This window comes from Vipera berus (assembly GCF_964194415.1).
Source record: "Vipera berus genome assembly, chromosome: 3".
NCBI lineage: Eukaryota > Metazoa > Chordata > Lepidosauria > Squamata > Viperidae > Vipera > Vipera berus.
This window is the reverse complement of record NC_138204.1, coordinates 93901415-93927383: the sequence shown is the minus strand read 5'-3', so window position 1 is coordinate 93927383 and position 25969 is coordinate 93901415. Positions and strand designations below refer to the sequence as shown.

Below are 25969 nucleotides of genomic sequence, written 5' to 3'. Positions count from 1 at the left end.
CGACGCCTGGGAAACGCCGCTCCTCGGAGCTCCTCCAGGCAGCCCCCGCCCGCCCTCACCGCCCCTTTCGTCGCTTTCCCATTCAGGCGGCTGCGCTGTCACCCCGCCCAAGCCTCGCCGCCGGGCCCCGCGGAGCCGCTTTCCCGGCCAGCGATTGGAGAAGCCGCTTGACAACCACAGCCGGGCCGCCGCCGCCGCCTCCTCCTCCTTCTCCTCCTTCTCTCGGGTCCTAGGAAGCGAGCGAAGCAACCCGCCGGCACGGGCCGCGTTTGTGGGCGCTGGTGGCCGCAAGCCGCGTTCGGGCTCTTTTTCCTCCTCCTCCTCCTCCTCTTCTCCTTCTCCCAGACCCCTGGGAAGCTCCTGCCGCCATTTTGTGCGTCTCCCTCCCTCACCCCGATTTTCCCTCGGAGTCGGTGGCTCGGGAAAGGCCCGCCCTGTAGGTGAGTCTCTCTGGCTTGGCGCGGGGCGACTCCCAGGAGTGAGTCGGCGGGTCTTTTGGCTTAGCCGCCGAGCAGGGCTTCGCTGGGTGGCGACGCTGAAGAGGCGAAGCGGTTTGGGAAAGCCGTGCCGGAGTTAGGGGAGGGGGGGGAATGCAGAAGGCCCGAGGGAGGCCTCTGGGGATCGGGCGTCGGGGCTGGCGGGAGGCATCGAAGGGTGGACGGCGGTGGAGGAAGCGACGCGGCGGGGAGGAGAAGACAGCCTCGGCGGGGCTGCGTTGATGCCGAATGGGAGGGAAGGACGAAAGCTCTTTAACTCTCGCTGGCGACCTTGCCTGCCTTCTCGCGTCGTCCCCTGCCGTCCTGCCTTCCAGGTCAGACGGGGTTGGGGTGTCTTGTCTGTGTGTGTTTCTGTGTGCCATTGCTGCCCAACCCGTGACTGAGGTGGCTGCGCGTCTGGTTCTTATTCTCTACCTTGTGCACGCTCTTTGCATTCTTTTGTTATTGCAGCATCCACGGGAGCAAAGCTCCCAGGGTTTTGTTTTTTTTAATAGCACCTGCTCTTTTTTGGCTTTTTCCCTGCGCTTTAGGTACTACTTCGGGTGATGATCTCGCGTGCTGGATAGGAAGCAGGAAGGCTGGATGTAAATAAGAGTATATGAAGTTCAATGGTTGAAATCTTTGCCCGGTCGCTGCAAAAAGATGCAGTGTTTTGCCTCTGAGCTCTGCTTGTTCTCTGGTTTTTAATCTTGATTTTCTAAGAAAGCAATCTATGGCTGCTTTTGTTTCTTGAGAGTATTAAGAATTATTTGCCTGCAGTTTTGTAGCAAAGATTGGCATCATGTCACATCAAGCAGTTCTTCTAACCTATAGTATTGTAGCAGGAGTTCAAGATCACTTAAGAGACTTGGACATCACATAGTTTTAACAATCCTTTGTCTGCATGATAGAGCTGCAGTAAAAAAAATAAAATAGAGATGTATTAATGAGAATGCACATATGCTGAATTCAGATGCATTTTGCATACAAATAAAAAATTGGCATTATGGTTATACAAAAGTTTTAACCCCGACAGCTGTGAACAGATAGTTGGAAATGTGGTAGTGGTTATGGTAACTCATTGATTTAATGGAATACCTTGTTCTTTGTTCATTCAAACTGATTGAAAACATTAAGGATGCTATGAATATAAAATTGTGCCCACAAACCTTATGGAATATAACGTGCCATTCAGAATTATAGAGAAATACTAGTGGTTATCCATATGAGTCTGTTCACTTTGGCACTATCGTATATACACATACATACAATAAATAAGTACATTTAAACAAAAGATGATCTGCTTGTAACTTATTTTTCTCTTCTTCTATATCTATTGTTGCAGATAAATAATATATCGCCTTATACCGGTTCCTTTCCTGTCCATCTGTTGTACTTTAAATATTCAGGAGCCTCCAACCCCAACCCTACTGGCCATCTAGGCACAGATGGCATTTAGAGAAAATATTAAAAGCTTCAGAATGCAATTGCAGGAATTGGCCATTCACAAAATTGCTCTCATACTAGACAAGTCCAATCATGAAACACTTCCATCACAAAAAAGCTACTGCTTTATCTTGTTTGAGATTACTTCCATTCCAACAGTCTCAGTCATCCCATCCCAGCACATAAAATGCATCCATGCCAATGTGTTGCCAGTCATGGTAATATTCTTTCAGGAGCATTTTTCTCAAAACATAATATGTAGCTTTTACTTCTCCAATGCCCCCATGCAATCTAAATCACTCTTGGTCCCCATGTTTCTTTCTCCCCTATGTCATATGCCCCTATTCCTGTGCCTTCCTTATCCTAATTCAACCTTCTTGTTTCCTTTCACACTGTTGGATTTTGCTGAGCATGGTTCTTTATTGCATGTTTCATTATTATCCTATTATGCTTAATAATTGCTTGTTCCACTAAATCACTTGCAGCTTAATGTTAGTTTTGCCACATCTGTCCCTAAGCCACCTATAAAGTTGTTTCATCTTATCTATCATTTCCTTCCCTTTGTTGAACCTGCTGTACAGAAGTGGTTCACAATAAAGCACTGTCTTAAAATTTCTGTCTCTAAAAATTTCCAGGGTTGTTTCTGGGACCAAGTGAAAGGGGGGGAGGCAGACAGATGGAGCAGCAGTCCATTCCTACTGTTGAGTAGCTGCTGCAAAACCAAGACTATTGGGGTGATTCTTTTAAAAGACCACTGAATGTATATGAAAATACTCTCCATTAAGTAGACATTGCAGTGTCTAATCTGTAGAGGTGCAAGTTTACTGTAAGACTAAAGATCAACTTGGAGGAAAGCAGTGAAGAATATATTTTTTCAATCATCACTCTGTAGAGAAAGGTCTTTTTCCTGGGAGAACTGGCACCAGAAGACCCTCCCCTCCCCTTCTTCTGCCACACAGTTTGGTAAAAAAAAATGGGAGAGAGACATTTTTGACAGAGTGAAAGAGTATGAATCTCTCACTGGCAAACACAAATTGCTGAAAAAATGAAGCGCCCAGAGAACAGAAGGGAGTGCGTGCCTGCAGTGGATCAGATAGCTGATAAGATCAGAGTAGGCTCATGCCAGTAACCATGCCTCTTTATGATATGTCATTTATAGATTATGCAGAAGCCCCATTTTAAAATTGAAGCAAAAAGAATGAGTTTAGGCTGATTGCTGGGTGGGTCAGTGGTGAGTTACAAACATTCAAATATGGTTCCTGGGGCATCTCCAGTCTGTGATTAGCAGGACATGTGCAGGAGTGTGCAAAAGCAAAATATTACTTTATTTCGTGGAAGAAAATACAAGTGTTTCTTGTTCCACTGCTGGTAAAGAAATTGGAACAAATTGCAGAAGTAAACACTTATATACGTCCTTTCTTTCATTCATTATTCTTTCCATTCCAACAGAATGATGTAAATAAATAATATGAAGGATAAGGCTTGCTTATCTCAGCATGATAACTCTGAAAACTAAACAGAAAAGGACTACATTTGGTGTTTGGGGAGAAACTAAAGAAAAGGTGTTGAATCTTGCTTTTTCTGTAGAATAGGTTGTTGCTCTGAATTCAAAATATTACATGTATTGCTATTGCTGCCCTTATCTTGTGTTTTGCTGTAAATACCAACAGTTACATTCCAAAACCAAGTTTCTTTTTATTTATTAGTAGCATTTTTCTCCTGCTCTTTAGTTTAAAAAAAAGGCTCTGAGTATATTTTTTAAATCAGAGGTAAGATAAATCCAACATTGGGACAACATTATAAAAGACATAAGGCAAAAGAGATAAATACACAAAATAAAAGGATTAGAGAGGAAAGGAGAAAACAAGCCATTTTAACACCTTGGCAAGCAATAATGCTGAAAAAAACATTATTTGTTCAAGGATTTACATGGTAGCTGAATAGAAGATTAGCTACAAAGCTGAAAGTGATTATAGAATTATACACTTGATTATAGATTGATTACAAAATTTATTTCTCTGTTTAGTTTGATGCTAGGAACTTTCAAGAGAGAAAGGAGAAATGATAACTAAATCTAATTGTGTCTGCCTTCTTTGAGCTATTGGGTTATGAACAGTCAGTTGAGCAGCTCCATTGGCCATGGATACCAGCTGTCACACATTAATAAGACAAAACAAAGTGAAAATCAATTTAAATTCTGGTTCTTCAGTGCCCCTATTGATGTCAGCCCCACTACAAAGACCAGACCTTGAAATCAACTCCACAGAATGTCTACAACTATTTTTATTGAGATGGAATAGATAGAATCTTTCAAGTCTGTCTACCTGAGCCACTTCTGAATGTTATCTGGATACTTGGGCTTAAAAATGCTTTAGCCTTGTTGCCTTGGCAACAGAATCTGTATATCTCTACAGTTACCCTCTACAGTTAATAACAATTAGAGTTTTTTCAGTATATATTGTCCAAGGGATGTTGTATTTACTTTCTGTACAAATATTTTTTTAAATTAATGGAGCAATCTCCAGATTCTTTAGAAGCCACTTGGAAGGACAGAAGGAATATTGTAAGTAGTTGGGTGCATCAATTTTGGGTGCATCTTATTATGGTGCGTTTAACAGGATTTATTTAAATGATATCATTTGTTGTTGTTGGCTTGTTCTCCAAGCTTGCTCTTTAGCTTGGTTTTGTCACCAGGCTAGGTTACATCCTCAGTGGGACTTGGATTGGAGCATCTTGTTTCACTTCTTCACCACTTTTATTGATCTCCAGTGTCATGTGGTCGGTAGGTCGTGTGACTGGCTGGTCATTACGTGTGACCTATCATGCTGTGTGACCTATCATGTGACTGGCTGGTCATGCCATGTCACCAGTTGTGTGACCAGCTGGTCATTGTGTGTGAAGGTCACCAAGTGAAGAGGTGGTACCATTGTTGGTTGGTCACTCGATTGACACAGCTCCTTATGGGTTCATAGGCTGGCTCCAAATCGACACGTTTGTTGATAGCTCCATTGGTTGAATACCAGGCTTCAATGAATTCATCGAATTTGGAAGCTAAACAGTAAGCTCAGAGAACAAACTCCCAGCTATTTTCTATCATTTCTAAATCATAGCATTTTTTCTCTTCATTTCTACATAAGCATTCTGTATAACTTTGAAATCATATTGTTGTTTCCATGGTGTCTGTGGTGTTGGACAGCTGATCTGATTTATTTCTGATTCAACTGTAGTATGTGAAACAACCACAAATTGTTACTTTGGGATTCCGTGGCTCCTGTTCCACATTAGAAGGAAAACCTGCCCCAACTTTCCTTCAGGTTTCTGAGCTTCAGTTCCTGTAAGTGAAATGATAATCAGGGCTTTATAGATCCTCCTCTGTAGTCCAGACAAAAGAGCTGAAGTTGAAGCTGAGTAGAGTTGTTGTCTGTTTTCCCTTCTGAAGCTGTACAAAGTGCTAGGCTTCCTTCCCCCCCCCTTTTTTTTGTTCTGTGTATTGGTGATGAAGGAGTTTTATTGTGCCACAATCTGCCTAACTAAGGCAGTGGAGGGGGGGCAGTAACTTGTCATTCCTTGTTCTCAACTGTTCACTTTAGCAGAAATGAATATAGTCATAATTTGTCTTCAGGCAGAGGGTTTGTGGAATAAAAACAGTAGCAGTGTGGACGTTTCTATAACCCTTCTTGAATAATACAGACACCTGAAAAGTTTATTTTGGAATGGGATAACTTTATTTTTATAAGTTTTCCTTGTTATCCTGTCTGTACCTGCTTCATATGCCTAAACTGTTAAAAAGAACAACCCTAATATTGCCCTATATTAGGGGATACCCATAGCGAAGAACAAATGCAATGCAACAGTTTTATACACGCCTGTTAGTCCAACTAGTATGAGAGGCATACTTAAGATAGTGTAGGACAGTGGTGTCAAACTGACGGCCAGAGGCCGGTTTCATCATACCGAATCCGCGCTCACCCTGTTGCCTGCAATGCAAAAAGTCACAATATGTCGCAACACATCACGTGACGTGGCGAGTTTGATGCCCGTGGTGTAGGACTTTTCTTCTTGGTCCACCTAGTTGAGCACTACTAGTTAGGACAGCAACAAATATGAAGGACCCATCTTTTTTTAGTAATTTATAACTATTTCTACAGTGTCTTCAATATATCAGTCTTCCTTTGGTAATTTTATTAAGGTGCATATAAACTAAAATAAAAGATTTCTATTTCCCTTTAATTTCAGTTAAAGAGCTAAGTACATGCACAAATACTTGCTATCAAATGAGCAGATGGAATCTTCCTATAATTGGGGTATATAATTTAAAAATGAAAACAATAGAATTCTGTGATAAGGAGGGCAGTGTCCAGTATATCAAACGTGATAACGTGATCCTCATTAAAGTTTATTATATATCGAGCATCAAATATCTGTGTTCTGCGTCCAAATTCACATTTTACGTACATAAAATTTAGAAGCTACTAATCTAGTAGGTGATCTATGTCAGAAAGCTGTTTAGATCAAGTCATAATATTTAGATGGCTCTTTATTCTTATTTAATCCTGATTATATAAAAAGAGTAAAAAACAAATATTGGTTCAGTTATGTTTGAATATCTATTTAATCCACCTAGCAACAGGGTTCTCTAGCACAGGACTTTCAATCAGTGGTACGGGTACCACCTGTGGTACATTGGCACCTGGCAGGTGATACGCGACCATCCTAGAAAAGTGGTAGCGGGGGGAGGGAAATGAGCTGAACCGGTGGCAGCACCGCAGAAGCGTGAGTGAGAGATAGTTGGAGCTGCAGGGCTGTCAGGGCTCAGCGGAAGCGCCAGGATCAGCGCTTCTTCAGGGCTGTCAGGGCTCAGTGGAAGCGCCAGGCTCCAGCTGTAGCTCAGCGCTGATCCTGGCACTTCTGAGCCCAGAAGAAGCACCAATCAGCTGGAATGTTGCAGCATCTCCAGGGTCTTGTGATTTATTTCCAGATGCTTGGCAACTGATTCATATTTATGACGGTCACAGTGTCCCAGGGTCATGTGAAGTGACCAAAACCTGCTGCAACCACCCAGCAGATGGGGAGGGAATAAAAACCAAATACCCCCCACCCCACCCCCACTGCCAATCATCAACAGAAATGCTCACAACAGTGAAAACCTCGGACAGGAGGAAGAGCGCCGCCCGGCAGGCAGGCAGGTGTCTTGCTCGGCTGTGGCTTGGGGGGCACTTTTTTCAGTGCCATTGTAACTTCGAACAGTCACTAAGTGAACTGTTGTAAGTCGAGGACTACCTGTACTTCATCACTTTTTTCCTTTTTTGGGGGGGGGTCAAGTTTTTGACACCTTGCTAGGGGACTGGTGGTACTCAGATGTTGCCATATCCTAAAAGTGGTACAATGGGTGAAAAGGTAGAAAAGCCCTGTTCTAGCAGATAACTATTAAAAATAGATGAAAAAGCACAGACAATAACAAAATAAACAGAAGAAGAAAAGGGAATATTAAAAAAATCAGTCCCAAAAAGTACTTAAATAGAAACTTCCTACTTCCAAAATAAACATTTAATTATGTAAATATTTAACTATTCCATCAAAATGTGAAACCTGACAACTGACTTTTAAGTAAACAACAGTTAAAACACTTTAACATCTGCTATTAATTCTAAAAGGAAAATCATGATGAAGGTACACTAACGGCCTATCTAAATAAATTACAATCCTTTTTTATAGCATGGTATGGGTATATAAGTATAGAATATGTATTGGAAGTTTTGTGTATGATATACCTGTTTCTTCAAAGTGTAAATGGGAATAATTACCTGGCAAAAGAGATACCTTGATAATGGCATAATTACCAGACATTTATAAATTATCAAGGAAGAGGATGTCATTTTGTTGTATTAATGATATTCTGCAAATATTTTTTGTTGTTTGGGAAATATTGTTATAGCAGTTTTGTAACATTTGAGTTTCCTAGCTTTTAAATATTTGTGGGAAGGAGTTTTGTCATGTAATCTCCATAGTACAAACTACCTATGTCATGTAATTTTTGTGACTCATACAGGTTTTGTCATTGTGCATATAATTTTTGCATCTTGAATTCTAATCCACAATTGTGTAAGATTCTTTAATCTCTGTTCTGTAGCAGTGAATTATTACTTGAGCAAAAAGCTGAAACTATTGTTTCTAGTAGAAATAGTCTTCCATAGCTCCGAATGTTATGGATGTTCTGAATTTTACCACATACCTATATATCCTAATAATAGGGGAAATGTGCAATATACTTTATGCCTGTGGCTGGAACCCACTGCCAAATAAAATGAATTTACTCTGTTGAAATAGTGGTGGCTGCACATTTTATATGAAGACTGCTTTAGCTAGTTGTAAGTGAATTGATTAAAATTAGACTAGGTGCATGACAAGATATACAGTAGTTACTTCACCTTTAATGACAATTGTTTTTATAGATGAAGTAATTCAAATTGCCATCTTTCTATTTCATTTAAGAAAGGTATAAATATCTTTTTTTTCTTTTTGTATGTTTTAGCACTACTGCTAAAGTTCTTGTTAAGTGTAGCTACAGTATATTCTAGGTTATTCCCTGTGTATTGTGCCAGTTTCTGCCCAAAAGCATGTATGGATATTTAATAAAATAAGTGTTAATTGCATTTCTTTCACTTTAAAATTCAGTTAATTGGTCACATTTCACATCTGTAATATTTTCATTTTAAGAACTCCTTGAATATTTAAACATGTCAGAGTTCTGTACAATTATTATTCAGCCACCAAAACAACAGATTAAATCTAGGATCCATCAAAGCTCATGGGTAAAAGGATGTAGTGCAGGGGTGTCAAACTCATCACGTGATGTGTCATGACGTATTGCAACTTTTTCCCCATTGCCGGAGCTGGGATGGGTGCAGTTTCGGCATGACGCATCCGGCCCATGGGCCAGCAGTTTAACATCCTTGATGTAGTGGGATAAAGAGATAGAAAAATCTAAGAAGTTCTATTTAAAGATCACTTACTTTTGGGTGCTAAAGGAATGTCAGTTTGTTCCTCTGAGATTCCCACTCTAGATAGGAATGTTTCCATAAATGTCCCAATTGCTTGATGGGAACTGAAATAATTATGAAAAAAATGCAAGCAGTTATTTTCAACAGAGGAAAACATTCTATTTGTTCAGACTGTGTTTTGTCATGCATAATAATATATACTCAATGTTCTTTAAGTAACACCTCTGAGCTCGCTGCCCTTCCTTTTGCCAGCAAGAGTATAAAACAAATTTCTAACTATAAACATTTCTAATTATTCTAATTGTCTATGCCTTAAAATATGAATGGAAATCAGATCTATTAACTGCAAAAGAAAGTGTTTTGTATTTTATTTCAGTCAAAGTCAACACTGATTTGGCAGGATTTGAAATGAAACAAAACTAATATATAACACATTCAAAAGAATGCAGTATAAACAATGGGATATAATAGGCAAGATACTAAGTAATAGGGTTGTGCAAAGTGCCAAAACAAGAGCTGTGCAAAGTGCACTAACATAAATAAAACACCTCCCTTGAAAGGTATTACAAGCGCTGTATATTTTGTAAATTTGATACAGCTGCTTTAAAAGTTGATCTAGTTGTCTTTCCATGTATATATATTCAGACCCAATTTTGCAAAATGGGGTCATGGAAAAAATGCAGGTGTTTTAAGAAAGCCAATTAAAACACTTTCTCAACAGTGTTGGAAGATCACCTTTGCAGTTTTCCAGAAAAAACATCATCTTAATCTAATTTTATTTATCAGCCAAGAAAGGAACAGTTGTATGAATTTTCATTTCTAAAACATATTAATTGAATTCCAGATTTTAATTAAGGCTTTCCCTAGTTGGCATTGTTTAAAACATTTCCTGTTTTCCCAGTGTTTAAAAACAGCATTTTTATTAACAATTTTGTATTTTTTTTCCTGGCCCCAAACAGTTAGCTAGTTAAGGACCATAGAGTTGGGGACAGCCCCTGGGAGTTTCAAGGGCAAATACTTTTGGACCTGCTTCTGTTAATAATTCATATCCCTTTCAGTGATATTCCATTAATCTCTTTGATCTAGTCAATTCATTTCATCCAGTATCTTCCACTTACTCCAGTTACTTCAACCTTGCCAAGCATAGTTATTTCTTCTACTTCATCCCCCACTGATACCATATGCCCAAAGTCTGACCTACAGGTATTATTTTGAATAATATATACTGACTAGCTCTTTGAGTTTGCAATGGAATATAAATGTGGAGAAAATGTTGAATCACATTAAATAAGTGACATTTTTCTTTGTACTGAAAAGACAGATTTAATAGAACAACCGTAGTACAAAGTATTCATTTGTAATAAATGTGTCTTCTGTCATGTTAATAATTATATATACTTAAGAATTGTATGTGTATGTATATTAAAAACTGTATATGTATCTATAATATCAGGTAGAATTTCAGTTTTATTAATGTCTAGATATTCTGTAGACTTCTTAAAAGGTGTTTAATCTTGTTTGTGCTTTTGAATCCTTGTAAATTGAAACATAATATATTAGTATTGCTCTCTGCAAAGGTACTAAATGTGAATACTTGTATAAATGATATGAATGTATTGAATGGCAACAATTTTAATTTACGTTTTCTGTGCTTGTTTAAATAAAAGGTGATGCCAGATGGAATTTTCTTAGGTTGGACCTGATTTGATTTGTAATTTTCTTTGCTTTTCAGCCTACACAATGACAGCTGAAGAGACAGTGAACATAAAAGAAGCTGAAATAGTCAAACTAATACTGGATTTCTTGAATTCAAGAAAGCTTCATATCAGTATGTTGGCTCTAGAGAAAGAAAGTGGTGTAATTAATGGACTATTCTCAGATGATATGCTTTTCTTAAGGTATAAATTATTATCATATTATTAAATATGCGGCAAAATAAAGCGAACCATTTTTTAATCAAGATGCTTTAATCTCTCTCAGACCCAGGGCATTTCCACATAGATATGTTTTTTCTCCCCAGTGTCTTTAAACTATTTTGTACAATCCTCTTCACAGCTGGAGAAACAAATACAGAGAACTGGCAAGGAACATTGGCATCTGTTGGTGATCTTCACTGAGCTGACCAATAGGACAGGGCAAAAAAATGTTATTTTCTTAATCCACTACTCCAAATTATTGCTATTTTTAAGAACAAAAATTCTTCCACTTTCTGCAAAAAAGAATGAAAGTAATCTATTAAAATACTTCAAAGTAATCTATTAAAATACTTCAAATTTGGTTTGAAATAATTTTTAATAAAATATAATTAGATTAAATTTTCTCTTAATACGTAATGTGTGCAAGTATATCATTTTCTTGTACTAATTCTAATATGTTATAAGAGGATATTTAATCATCTAAAAATAGTAAAAAAATATTTAAAATAATTTTCTTGCCTGCTACAGCACTTTGTAGCATTATAAAATGCAGATTTGTTGCATCCTTAGTTATTTTTGAATATATCTTTCTTTTCGGTTTAAAAAAATAAAAAAGCTATTTTAATTTTTAAAAAATTTATATAAACAGTGATATGCACTGGTGAGAAATTCTAATACATTATACAGTGAAAATTTTGTATACTGTTTTGTCTTTTCAACTGTTTTAGCTGTTGCAATCCTTGTCTGTTGGACATTTGCCAAGAATTTATATTGTAGTTACAAATAAAGGGATATTTATATCCCCCTTTTAGCATAGTTTATGTCCAACAGAAAAAAAAATATTTCCAGAAAAAAAATTTCCAGAATGTATTAGTATTTAGATTGATACTGAAGTTTTTGTAGACAAATTTGTTAAATATTGAAAGAACAGAAATATTTATCATATGTTCTTGGACCAGCCTGCAGAACCTCAAAGATTACCTGCTAAAATGAAGGTATAGTTTTATTAACTGTTTTCAAAGTAATGCATCCTGAAAGCTGACTGTTATAGTTGCAGGTATGATTTACTTATTTGTTTGTCTCTTAAGTCTTAGTTCAATTGTTTTTCTCATTTGTTTAAAGACAGTTGATTCTTGATGGGCAGTGGGATGAGGTTCTTCAGTTCATCCAGCCTCTAGAGTGCATGGATAAATTTGACAAGAAAAGGTAATGTTTTTAATGTTTGCAGTATCAGTAACTATAGATTATATTGAGAAATAAAAAACACTTAGAAAAAGAGAAAGACTAACCATACTGATGCAAAAAGATTGCATGAATATAATCACCGGGAGAACTTTCCTTCTCATTACAAAATACCATAACCGCAACCCTGTTCATACGATTAATGCCAGAATATCACAAATACAGGGATATTTAACTAACCCTGATGAATTTTGCTGGTTTCGGTTGGATTGAAAAAATGGCCTGTAAGCCTTTTCAGAGGATGAACACTTTAATTTGTTTCTGAGATTAGCTTTTTTTTAAAGACAAACAATTATTTTAGTGCTATATATATCTAATTGCCTGAGATCATAAGACCATCTACTAGCAAACATTGATAGGTTTCTTTTTTAAAAAAAAAAAACTTCACTGTGTGTAATCCAATTTGGAACTGCTGTACAAAAGAAAAAAAATAATCAAAGGAAATAGGCAAGAATGCTACTATTCCTACTTAATTTGCATTTTTATTATTTTTTGTTCTATAGATTTCGTTACATCATACTGAAGCAGAAGTTTTTAGAAGCCTTATGTGTAAATAATGCAATGTCTGCAGAGGATGAACCTCAACATGTAAGCTCTGAGACTTAAACAAAACATCTTCATAGTAGAACATAATAATAATTAATACGTTCTTGATTTTTAGTAATAGCAAATTCACTTACCTTACCTTATAATTAATTATATAAATGGGATAAAATAAAAATAAATAAATAATGACATCTATCCTTACAGCAAAAGCTGGCACAATTTTATCACAAGGATTGAATGTTGTCATGTTAAGCAAGCTATCATGCTGGATTCCCTCAAGTCGGATTAAGAAAACCTTGCTGATAGTAATATCTTCCCTTGGACTCTTATTTAAGTGTCTCCGATTACTGAAATAAGACAGGCAGTGATTTATAGTAGGCCCTTTTTATTCATGGGATTCTTATGCTGAAATGTTTTCCCTAGAGAAGCTTAAAAAAGGTAAAGGTTCCCCTGCACATGCGTGCTAGTCTTTTCCAATTCTAGGGGCTGGTGCTCACCTCCGTTTCAAAACCGAAGAGCCAGCAGTTGTCCGAGGACGACTCCGTGGTCATGTGGCCGGCATGACTAGATGCCAAAGGTGCACGGAACGCTGTTACCTTCCCACCGTAGTGGTCCCTATTTTTGTACTTGCATTTTTATGTGCTTTCGAAGTGCTAGGTTGGCAGAAGCTGGGACGAGTAACAGGCACTCACTCTGTTACGCGGCACTCGGGATTCGACCCGCCAAACTGCCGACCTTCAGATCGACAAGCTCAGCGTCCTAACCCACTGAGCCACCATGTCCCTCAGAGAAGCTTAAGTGACATGAAACCTGATGTCTTTTATTTCATAGTTAAATTCCTTTATTTGTCTGAGCTTTTTAAGTTTGAGGTATGACTTTAATATCATGAAACAGAGGATTGGAAATGCTTCCATTTCTTATTTAACAGTGACTTTAGTTCTAATTCCTTAAATTTGACTGACAAGGCAGAGTATTATTATTATGGTTAATCACATAGTCAGCCGGATGTCCTGACTGGATTTGGCATTTTTTTGTCCACCTATCGAGTCATTCCCAAGGACTCAGATATAGGCAGATGTGGATGTTTGATGGTGTTAGAGGTATCACAGGATGTAAGCTATTCCAATTTTGTTTGTTTGTTTGTTTGTCATATGGTGATGTTACATTAGCTAGGCTAGGAGACTACAAATAACTACAGAGCAGTTATTTGGCTGCCTTAAGACTGTTAACTTGTTTGGTTCACTCTTAAGTACTATCCACAGTGAACCACAGGGGGCGAGCTAGCTCCTCCCAAAGCAATTCAAAGTAAAGCTGCCTTTTGCAATGGACTGATTGTGAGTTTGTCAATGCTGATGGTGTTCAAGTGGTGCTTCACAGTTGTTTTGGGATTGCACCCAAGGTGCCTATTACTATTCATACTTTATTTATTATTATTAATTGGATTTTTGTATAACCATCTATGAGACCTGTGGACTGACTGAAAAAAGTAATGCTCTTTTGCATAAAAAAGTAGTCCAGTTTTAATACCAGACATAAAAAGTATGTTCATAACACGTTGCTTTAAACTTGGTCTAGAAAAATGTATAGGAGAAAGAAATACCACTAGATTACATAGGAAAACAATACAATGCACTATATTGTATTGGTGTGGTCCAATAAATATCTTTAGCAGAGGAAACGAATTGCAGCTATGCATTGTAATAAAGTGATTTTTTTCCCTTAAATAATCAAAAATGCTTTTCCCCTGCAGTTGGAATTTACAATGCAGGAAGCTGTGCAGTGCCTACATGCTCTAGAAGAATATTGTCCTTGTAAAGAAGATTATAGCAAACTGTGTTTACTACTCACGTTGCCTCGTCTGACTAACCATGCAGAATTCAAGGACTGGAATCCCAGCACCGCACGAGTTCACTGTTTTGAAGAGGCTTGTGTCATGGTGGCAGAGTTCATTCCTGCTGATAGAAAACTAAGTGAGGCTGGATTTAAAGCAAGCAATAATCGCTTATTTCAGCTTCTGATGAAGGGGCTGTTATATGAATGTTGTGTTGAGTTCTGTCAAAGTAAAGCAACAGGAGAGGAAATTACAGAGAGTGAAGTATTACTCGGAATTGACCTTTTATGCGGGAACGGATGTGATGATTTGGACCTTAGTTTGCTATCGTGGCTTCAGAATCTGCCCTCTACTGTTTTCTCTTGTGCTTTTGAACAAAAAATGCTAAATATTCATGTTGACAAACTTTTAAAACCTACAAAAGCTGCCTATGCTGATCTTTTGACACCCCTCATCAGCAAACTTTCTCCTTATCCATCCTCACCCATGAGGCGGCCTCAATCTGCTGATGCTTACATGTCCCGTTCCTTAAATCCTGCATTGGATGGACTCTCCTGTGGGTTAGCAGGTCATGATAAACGTATCACAGATCTTGGGACAAAAACATCTCCCATGTCTCATTCCTTTGCTAACTTCCATTATCCAGGAGTACAGAACCTCACTCGTAGTTTAATGTTGGAAACGACAGATTGCCACAGCATTTGTGAAGAATCACCTGAACGGTAAGTTGTCCTCAACTTCATGTATTTATGCAAAGAAATTTCTTTCTGAAATTGTTTTCTCATAATAATATAAATATTTAAATTTCTTTTTCCTTACAAGATTGCATAAATGTTTAATAACTGTAATAGGGGACAATGCATAGTGATCAGTAATTTATTGATTAAATAATTGATTAATTATTAAGTATTATCAGTGCATAAGAAGGTTTGCAGTTTAACAATGAAAGCCATTCTGTAGATCTAAACAAAAAACACTATACAATTTTACAATCAAGGAAGAAGAGAGGTAAAGGTCATTGAAAGAATATAGTAGGGGATAGGAATCAAAATAATTTAAAATCTGGAGAAAATCTGTTCAGTATAGCTTGCAATAGTTTATAGAAACAATCATAACAACATGCATAAAATATAGTATCCCAACCAGGTGCATTTCAGCAAGAATAGATAAGTAACCATTGCCAGATCATAAAGCTTTAATAACAATGTATCAAAAGGTGTATATAGGCTAAATTTTCTTTTGAGCTAAAGTACCATTAATGGCATTAAGCTGGAAATTTGCCATGACAGGTTGTTTGATTTTTGGAGCATTCTTCAACCTAATCTTTCTCACCTGTTTTTCATCCTTCTCATACAGAGGTTAATTTGAACTGTGATAAACTATTTTTCCCATCCTAACTGGCACTTCTAGATCTTTCCCTAGTGCAGGGGTAGGCAACCTCGGCTCTTTTATGACTCATGGACTTCAACTCCCAGAATTCCTGAGTCATAAAAGAGTCGAGGTTGCCTACCCCTGCCCTAGTGGATATCAGTTAAGAGCATTCAAGTGGTACATTCCTAGTACAACAGTTTAGTTCGTCTTGGGTAAACTATCACCATCTGTATAGGAATCCTTCTGTGGAAAACAAGATACCTCTTTACTCTCAATTTAAAACAGTATGGATAGCCTGATGATTGCACCTTGCCAGTGCACTGTATTTGAGACTAGGCCTCAGTGCTAAGTGTAATATACCGTATTAATATACAGTGTTAATAACATAAAATTAAAAGTATACAACATAAAATAATAGTATTACTGCCTTCCCTTTCCCCAATGGATATATCTTACATTCCCCCTCAGTAATAATTCTTAGTTAAAAAATTTCTCAACCAGACCTTAAATTTGTTTTCTGGGTGTCCCTCCCAGCCAGGCATTCCATGCTTTTTACCTTATGCTGCCTCTCTGCTCTGGTACTGAAAATCCTCCCTGGCAAACTCCAGAGAAGGATTTTGAATCCCTAAGCGGAGAGACACTCGTATATGACCCGTATCTGGTCTCCCAGGGCCTTCCCCGTAGAGCTTGGGCACCTCACACTTCTTACCTTACCACTGATCATTTGACGGGGAAGATGTTTTCCTCCCCTCAGACATTACTAGCTGGTGGAAAATACCAATCACTCACTCCCCTTAATATGCCATGAGACTCTGACTAGATAAGACAGATAAGTCTTAAGAGACTTGGACTAGGTAGGTGTTGTCTGCAAAGGAATGCTGGTGGGCTAATCAATGATTTGGTGACTAGAGGAGCATCTACAGTGTTGGAGCTTGTGGTCATGGTAAGCCATGGAGGCACTAGGCAACATGACTTTCAGGGCAGTGGTGGTGATTTTATTACTTTTTTTTTAAAAAAAAGTCTGTGCTCTGTCCAAGGGTGCTTGGTAGGCTGCATGTACAGACCTGGTCTAGAATTGGTGGAGCAGTGGGCTAATGCCTCCTTAAGTAACACCAGCTGCCTGCAATTAGTGCAGGTTCGCATCCCACCAGGCTCAAGGTTGACTCAGCCTTCCATCCTTCCGAGGTAGGTAAAATGAGGACCCAGATTGTTGGGGGCAATTAAGCTGACTTTGTAATAATGCCGCTTGGGGTGTGTGTGAAAGCCCTAATAAGCAGGCATATACATAGAATGAAGGCTACTGCTAAGTTTGTAAGCTGCCCTGAGTCTTCGGAGAAGGGCGGGATATAAATGGAATTAAAATAAAAAAAATAAAATAATTTTTTTTATTTTGGAGCATTCAGCTATCTAGAGCAGGCATGTCAAACTCATTTTGTTTGAGGCAACTTCTTATAAAAGAATTGCCATTAATTTGTTTTAATAAAATAATTTAAATCAATTTTTCACTTGATTTCAAATTAAATGAATTATATTGGTTGACAATGAGATTTTTTTTTAGTACAATTGCCAAATGCAATAAATTGGTTTTAGGTATATGTGTGCACTAATTATTTCAACACCAATACATTTTAACAACATATTCTATTTGTAAATGAATGCAAATGCAAATTATACATTTTTTTTGTGCAAAAATAAAACAAAATAACAGATTTAAGAGCTGTTATCATTAGTTATCCTTAGATAAAAAATAATTCCATCATCCAAAACTTTGTTATACTGTATTTAACGAACAGATGCTTTGGGATTAAAAAGAAAGACTGAGTACATTTGATTGTGTATCACCATGGCATTAAAACAAAATTCGAACAGTGTATGAAAAATAAACGTTCCCTAAACGTCTGCTGGCTATATCTATACATTTTCCTTGATAGCATTCTATTGCCTTCTTTTTAGCCTTTTTTTCAACTTCCCAACTTAAAAATGGCAAGGCACCGGGAGCTGAAAGTTACAGAGACTGTTTAAGCAGGTTGCTAAGCAACCTGTTCACACCTGGCCCTTCTTACCCTCCCACTTTTAAATTAGCCTGTACGGATCGCATTTCCTTCTATTTGAGCCATCTGAAGGCCTGTCGCTGCAATGCATTCTGTTGCTCTGCAACCTGGCTGCCTGAGAAGAATTTGGCTCTACGGAACATTTTCCTTCAGCCTTTTTTTGTGTGTGTGCAAAAAAAGGTGCCGGAACGCCGTTCTGAGTGTTCTATGGGGAAAAAAACCCTGGATATATCACATATAATTGAAGATTGTAATTAGTTGCGTGTGCACATTCAGCAAGTGTGATGTATTTGTGCTGGCATTTCTAGGCCTCTTTCCAAACACATCCAGAAAAATTTGTAACAAACATTGGAATTCTTAAGGTCATGTTTGGTATTTCCCAGCAATCTGTTACTGGAAGGAAAAAGCAATCCCTTGTGCATTACTGATCCCAGAGAAGCATTTGCATGTATGCAGGTATCCTTAGGGTGCCATAGTTATGGATGAGAAATATTGGTTGCAAAGTTGGCATTTCTGGATGTAATACAGATATTTTGGACTTATTTTTGTTTCTTTGCATGTCTGATATTTTTAAAAAGTCATATGCTACTGACTACGCTTATGCACATATGTAACATCTTTTGCTAGGATACATGACCACTGCTTTTCCAGAATGTGAAAAGTGAAAGATTGTGACTAAACAAAATTTTAATGTACAGATAATACCACCAGAAATTATTTTAGCCTTTTTAATAAATGTTGTTATTGATGTTAAGGTCACCATGGAAAACATCATATATTGTTATGTATATACTAGGTTAATTATTTAAAGACTGAAGTGCAACATAACTAGATTCTAAATAATCTATTTTTCAAAACACACAACAGTCCAAACAGTAAAAGTAAAGTCCAAATTAAAAATATTTCATTCTTAAGAATTGTTTAATTTAAAGTGGTTTAGTTGTAATAGATGGTTAGATTCAAAATAGTTTTCAAGAGTATGTACAAAAGATACTATTTTTTTCTAGCATCAGTAATTAAACATATTACATTGAGAAAAATGTTTCTCATTTCTTTCCTGTTACCTTTATTGATTTCATTGTTAACATAGGAAATAGATTATTTTGTTATCTAATTTTACCTTCCAAAAGACTGAAGCAGATGAAAAATGTGAGGTTTTTTCCTGTTGGCTTTTTTGAATTATCTGTTTTAGATTCTAAAAGTTTAGTTCCCAAAGAAGTAACCCTGTAAATAATTTTAATGTCCTCCTCTAGTGCAGGCTCTTTTATGACTCAAGGACTTCGACTCCCAGAATTCCTGAGCGAGCATGGCTCAGCTTGGAAACCTCTCCCTTTCCCCTCAGCATGGCTGGCTCAGGATTTCTGGGAGTTGAAGTCCACGAGTCATAAAAAAGAGCCAAGATTGCCTAGCCCTGCAATAGGCTTTCAGACGGAGTTTTTTTTTTCTTGAAAAAAGTGCCGGAATGCCATTCTGAGCATTCTATGAGAAAAAAACCCTGGTTTTGCCCCATTTTACAACCTTTCTTGCCACTGGTAAGTGAATCATTGCAGTTGTTAAGTTTGTAACACAGATAAGTGAATCTGGCTTCCCCCATTGACTTTGTCAATAGGTCACAAAAGGTGATCACATGACCCCAGGACACTGCAACTTTCATAAATATGAACTAGATGCCAAGCATCCGAATTTTGATCATGTGGTCATGGGGAAGCTGTAATGGTCATAAGTGTAAAAAAATTTCATTTCACTTTTTTAGTGCCATTGTAACTGTGAACGGTCACTTTAATAAAGCATTGTAAGTTGAGGGCTACCTGTATCTTGTTTGCTTCAGTAGTGGAATATTGCCACAGAGTCCTATCAGATGCAAGTAGAAGAGTTAAAATGATTTTGTCTGAAAATGATCTTTCTGGTATTATCCTGAAGGCTTTTTCTTCAAGGTTTCTGATTTTTTTTTCTTAGTATGCCATTTTAAAATATTATTATAACGTACTTCAGAGTTTTTTTTAATGAAAGATGCAGAGATAGAAATGCCTTTAAAAACAAAATGTGTACACATATCTACTTAAATAGGACAGCAGCAAAGAACGCTTTGTGTTCGTCCAAGGCATCAGCCCATCTGACTGCTTGAAACATCTCATTTTTGTGAAGGTGCAGAGACGTCTCTTCAAGGTGCTCACCACTCAACATTTAACAACTAGTTATGTGGAAAGCCTGTAGTTTAGCTACGGTAGAATAGCAGTCACTATATAATAAGAAATTATTAAAGGGTAATCAGAAAGCAACGTTTCTTATCCAAGGTTTCTTCTGTATATGTTAAAGTATTATGGGCAGTTCTATGCCACAAGCCACAATCCAGCTCTCTGCTATTTTCTAGAGAAGAAAACCTTATAATGGTTGTCCTGAGAGAGAATCCTACCCAGTTCCAACGTCGTATTTTACATGCACATACTTTACATAATTTGCACACTCTGTTGTGTAAATTTTGAGTCATTTTAATTGTGTCCCTTGACCACCTGTCCTCTCAGATCAGCACAGTACACATGTGGAAGTAAAAGTAGGGAAATATATTATTATTGTAACTATATTAAGCATTTTCTACCTGAAGTTTAAATGTTAGGGCTTGTGGTTTTGGCATACAGTCAATCTATTTATCTCAACATTTGAGCTATATTTTAAAGAAAAAAAATACTAAAAAAAACAAGGACATGTTTCTGGTCTCTGTATTCATGAAAGATGTGAAACTCCTGTGGATTCCCATAATTCATCTGGCAATGAGACGGCACACCAGAATTCGTTTCCAGAAAAAGAGGCAGCAAATGGAACCCAGAACCAAGGACCAACTAAGCAAGAAAAAAATGAGGTATTTTTAAAAACTTTCAAATAAAGGCCTTCTGAATATTTTGGTCTATGCTGTACTGATGAAATTGGACCTGAATACTATATCCCATTCTGATCACCACAATACAAGGAGGACATTGAGGAATTAGAAAGTGCAGAGAAGAGCAACCGGGGGTGGGGGGGTGGGGGGGTGGTTGGAGTTAAATCTTATGACAAACTGTTAAAGTAGCTGCTATGTTTAGCTTAAAGAAGAGAAGACTACAAAATGGAGCTTTTTCATACTTGAATGGTTGTCACAAGGAAGACAGGTGAATTTATTCTCCATAGCTTCTGAGGGTGAGGCAGGAAAGTCCACAAAGGCAGAACTTAAAGAAAAAATTCTTCCCCATGAGGAATAGCCTGGGTTCAGCAGTCATGGGTGCTCTATCACTGGAAGTATTTAAGGAAAGGTTTATGGGATGATATGAGGATTCCTTTCGTGGGCAGACTTTGGACTAGCAGTCTTCCAAGATCCCTTCCAACTATGCGATTCTATAATTCTTTCCTTGATGTTTCCCTTCATACGATACTCCATTAATTTTATTTCACATGGATGTAAGGAAAAATTGAGATCGAAACTATATTTATATTGTGTCCTGCACCCAGTTCCAGTATTTAAAAACAGTTTTATTTGTAAGGGAGTGGAAATTAAATGTATTTATTTATTAAATAGGACTACAAATAGTAGCATAGGACATTTAGAGGGGAAAATGTGTCATCCAAAAAACTGGATTTTCCAAGTCGTTGGTTGTTGCAACCCCCAGTATTTCCCCTTCCTTCAAGGTCATTCAAGGTGCATCTGAACCTCATTTTCTCTAACCCCATCTTGAAATGTTTGGGATGCTCTTCTGCCCTCAGAATGACGTGAATCTACCAAACATAGAAGTCTGCAATAGAGAAGATACTTTTTTTAAAAAAAAAATCCTGATTCTGTAAATAAAAAAGTATTTAGCCAAGTCTTTACTTAAATAGAAACAAGATCTTTTTTATAGAAATTTGAAATGTGTACATTGATGTGGTTTGAGATTAGTTCAGCGTTTGTGGCAGATGATAACATGAGGATAACATGAAGGTAACCAATTAGACAGATGCCCTCTCCCTTTTTTTGAAGGCCAAACAGCGAAGGATAAAGAACACAACAATATAGAATCCAAAGTTGCTTCAGCAAGATTTTAACATTTCTCCCTCATTTGGCACAGAGCATTTATATGGTACAATTGTTCAGTGATAAGTGTTTTCCCCATTTTTAAAATCTATTTTTTAACCCACAAACCCAGCTTAATAGCAGTAGCCCTATGCCTAGGAAGAAGAGAGTGATGCTTAGGGCAGAACTATACCTAGGTTATTCCTTTTGGGTAACAGGGCATGCATGGCACAGCTTATCCTATATGCTTGCCTAATTTTGGAGAGGAAGAAAACAACTGTGAACTTAGCAGTGGGAAGGAACTTGTCCAGTGTCCTTCCTCTACTTACAAAGTGATGGTAATTTTCCAGGTAAGGCAGGCAGGTAGCTGCCATGAATCAGGAGTTATGTCTAAAGATATTTTGATTATCAAGCGCAGGGGTCTTCAAACTTGGCCCTTTTATGACTTGTGGACTTCAACTCCCAGAATTCCTCGGCGAGCGTGCCTGGTTGAGGAATTCTGGGAGTTGAAGTCCACAAGTCATAAAAGGGCCAAGTTTGAAGACCCCTGATCAAGAGGCATGGCTGAATCTCTCTTTGAATGTTATTTGTTTACTTTTGGAAGCATGTGGAAGCATGCAATATTTTTTCAGTTGTTTAGGCATGAGCAATTCTATTTTCAGTTACTCCTATTTAGTTTCCTTTCTGACATTTCTGCAAATACTTTGAAATGGGAATAAGTAACTTGGTTCCCCTGCAACCAGTGGACATTGTGGAGGGATATTTAGTGGCTACTAAGTTACAACATTTGCACTTCAAGAGGTCCACCCATTTTCTCTCCAACGTTTTAAGACTAATCACACAAAATCAATCTACTGACTTTAACTATTTGTACAGTATGACTGTCTGAGATGGGTTGATTTTACTTTGTGCATGTCTGGTTCTGATTTTGGCTAGATTTAATCTGTTGTGTTTACTTAACTAAAAGTTAATTGTTTTGTTTTTTTCACAACAATGGGGTGTACATAGATGCAGTGAGAATAAGGCCAGAATGTACAAAGATCACCAAATATTTATTGCTATATTGTATAAAAATAATTCAGGTTTATGAGGCAAATAACTCTAATAAGAGTATGATGGATAGTGTTCTGCAATATTTAATCTTATTTAATCTTTTTTAGCTTCGAGATTCAACAGAGCAGTTTCAAGAATATTACAGACAGCGGTTACGATATCAACAACACTTAGAGCAAAAAGAACAACAACGGCAATTGTATCAACAAATGTTATTAGAAGGAGGAGTTAATCAGGAAGATGGTTCAGATGTACAACAGAATCTTACAGAACAGTTTCTTACTAGGTTGGCTTTAATGACTTTCTAGTTGTATACTTCCGGGTTGCCAAATAACAAAATAATAGCAAAAATGTTGACAAATCATTAAGTTGTGATAGTTGCCAAAAAGAGCCTTTTAACCTGATTTTAATTTTCCTTCTGACTAGTTTACTTCTTGCAGTTTATGAAAAAGTAACATTTTTATGTGTCCTAACAGGTCTATCCAAAAGTTGGGTGAATTAAATATGGGCATGGATAATCTGGGAAATGATGTGCAGACACTAAACCAGCAATGCAATGGGACCAAGGGAACTATATCCATTCCCCCAGATTCTAGTCAGAGAATAGCTGGTGATAACACAAACATTAACACAAGTACACCTCGAAAATTTGGCTCCAGTAATCAGATACCATCTCTTGAAGAATCACCTGTCCATGGAAATCCAATGTAAGTAGATGAATATTTTTGTCCCTGTAAATACTGTGTTTTGTGGGGGGAGTTACTTGGAATCAGTTTTTGATTCCTGGAGGGTGCATGGTCAACTCCCTGTAGGTTTCTTGATAAGATTTTGGAAGAAGTTTGCCATTGTCTCCTTTCTAGAGCTGAGAGAGAGGAGAGGGTCCCCTTTAAAGGCACCGATTAAGTATGTGGAGATTTAGTCTAGAGGCTATTTGAGCCAGGCTGAGATCTGCAATTTTTGATTATGTATGTATGTATGTATGTATGTATGTATGTATGTATGTATGTATATGTAATGTCTTCAGGGTTGGAAGAAAGGCATTTGTGTTTTGCATAAAGAATATTGCCATTAAGGCCCAATTTAGTATTGATGTCCCCTCCCAATTCATCAAAATTAGATCAATGGAATATGTTTCCAGTCCAATCCACAAGGCTCTGACCTGGATTTCTGTCTCATTGGGGGCATATAAGCAATGGTGGGATTCAGCCAGTTCGCACCACTTCGGCAGAACTGGTAGCTAATATTTTGTTGCCCAGGCTCAGAATGGACTTCCGGAAGCGGCATCCACACAGAGAACCAGTTGTTCACATATTTGAATCCCCCTACTGCATATAAGCATTTATTATCAACAGGCACCAGAGACACAAAAATCCCAAATTCTAAATGAAATGTAATTCTAGCTAAATAGCAAAATGCCTCAAATTCCTGAAGGCTATCAAGCTACTCCTGCAGACTTTTAGAATTATTGATTGCAAAGTTTGCATTATTTTCACTTTAGAGAGAAAACCCTGTTAGATCTAAAAAGAATTGAAGTTTACTGCTGAAAAATCATGATACATAGTTTGAGACAAAAGTGCAAAAAAGAATGGAGGGCAGCAGCAGAAAGCAAAGGAAGTCAGAACAAAAGAAGGGACTTCGATAGATGGTTTTATTGAAAGTGGTCTACAGTAATTTGGGTGTAATAATGAAAGCTAATTTTCAAAATGTATGTTATTCCCCAAATGTCAAATATTTCAACAAACCTATCTCTCTTCTAGTGTTCTGACCCTCTTTCCTTTGAATTATATCAGAATGGTTTCTGGTCTCTGTAAATTTTAAAAAGATAACAATCTGTTTATCTCACTATGTTGGATTTAATTTTGTGCATTTAAAACAGAGTGCCAGACCAAGCTGCTATTCAGGCCCAACATGAAGATTCTTCGGGGAGTGTAAGAAAACCAAGAAGTGATGAGGTAGGATTTCACTGGGGTTTATATAGCAGGACTTGGCTCTTTTAGATCCTCTCTCGCAAACAACTATCCAAACTATACCTTGGAATCTGCTACCGGCTTGGCATTTATGAAAATATTTAAAAATTGTTTGTAAATACTATTTTACTGATTAATTGTGCCATTGAATCAGTGTCAACTGTTAGCAACCACAAAGATATACTTTTTCCAAGATGATCTGTTCCAGTCCCAAGCCTTCAGCTCTCTCATTGGTGTCACTGTAATTGAATCCACCTTGCTGCTGATTGTCGCCGCCTTCTTTTTCTTTCCATGTTTCCTAGCATTACAGACTTCTCAAGGGAGATGGGTCTTTATATAAAATATGTCCAAAATAAGTAATTTGAGTCTAGCCATTTCTGCTTCTCATTTGGTTCCATAATCCATTCATTTATTATTTGGCTATCCATGGTATTCTTAACAGTCTTCTCTATTGCCAAAAAAGAATAGAAATACTTTTTTTTGCTTCTTCAAAATCCAACTTTTGATTCTGCAGAATGTCACAAGGAAAACTTTGTCTGCATGATTCTGATCTTTGTAGGTATAGGCATGTCACAGCATCTGAAAATATTTTCTTACCTGTTTATTTCCACCCTTCCACATCAAGTGCTAGTCTATGACATATTTCTTGGTTTTACTGTTGGTGGTTGATTCTGAAAGGCAAAAGTATACTATTTCTGTGTCTTCATTATTAGCTCTAATGCTGGCTACTGTAGCTGATGTCATTAGCTTGTTCTTTATTTATGTACTTAACTTTATTTAGTTTAATATCTAATTGTCCTATTTTTTCATTGTGTTCTACTTCCATTTAGCTTCTAGATCATTTGCATTTTCAGCTATCAAAATAAGGTCTTCGTATAGCATAGATTATTGATGTTTCTTTCTCCAGTGTTAAACCATGCTCACTTTCTCCTAATACAACCTCGCTCAGCATGTATTCAGAATATAGGTTTAATAAATAAAGACAGAATTTACAGCTTGTCTTGTTTCTTTGCCAACATGGATCCAGTCTTTTACAGTTCCAGCTAGATTA

At 37.4% G+C, this 25969-nt stretch overlaps 1 protein-coding gene across 2 annotated transcripts in view; it reads left to right on the top strand.

Annotated features, from left to right (window-relative positions):
- Window positions 1-240: 240 nt before the first annotated feature.
- The window catches only part of WDR47 (WD repeat domain 47), a 41834-nt gene continuing 16105 nt past the window's right edge, over window positions 241-25969 (top strand). The window contains exons 1-9 of one of the 2 annotated variants that reach the window (XM_081325325.1): window positions 241-440; window positions 10656-10821; window positions 11962-12045; window positions 12585-12669; window positions 14378-15180; window positions 20611-20737; window positions 23059-23237; window positions 23428-23658; window positions 24828-24903. In XM_081325325.1, coding sequence (XP_081181451.1) covers window positions 10664-10821; window positions 11962-12045; window positions 12585-12669; window positions 14378-15180; window positions 20611-20737; window positions 23059-23237; window positions 23428-23658; window positions 24828-24903 — 1743 coding nt within the window. In that variant the 5' untranslated portion in view covers window positions 241-440; window positions 10656-10663. The remainder of the gene's footprint in view (window positions 441-10655; window positions 10822-11961; window positions 12046-12584; window positions 12670-14377; window positions 15181-20610; window positions 20738-23058; window positions 23238-23427; window positions 23659-24827; window positions 24904-25969) is intronic. The other variant, XM_081325326.1, reaches the window with a different exon arrangement.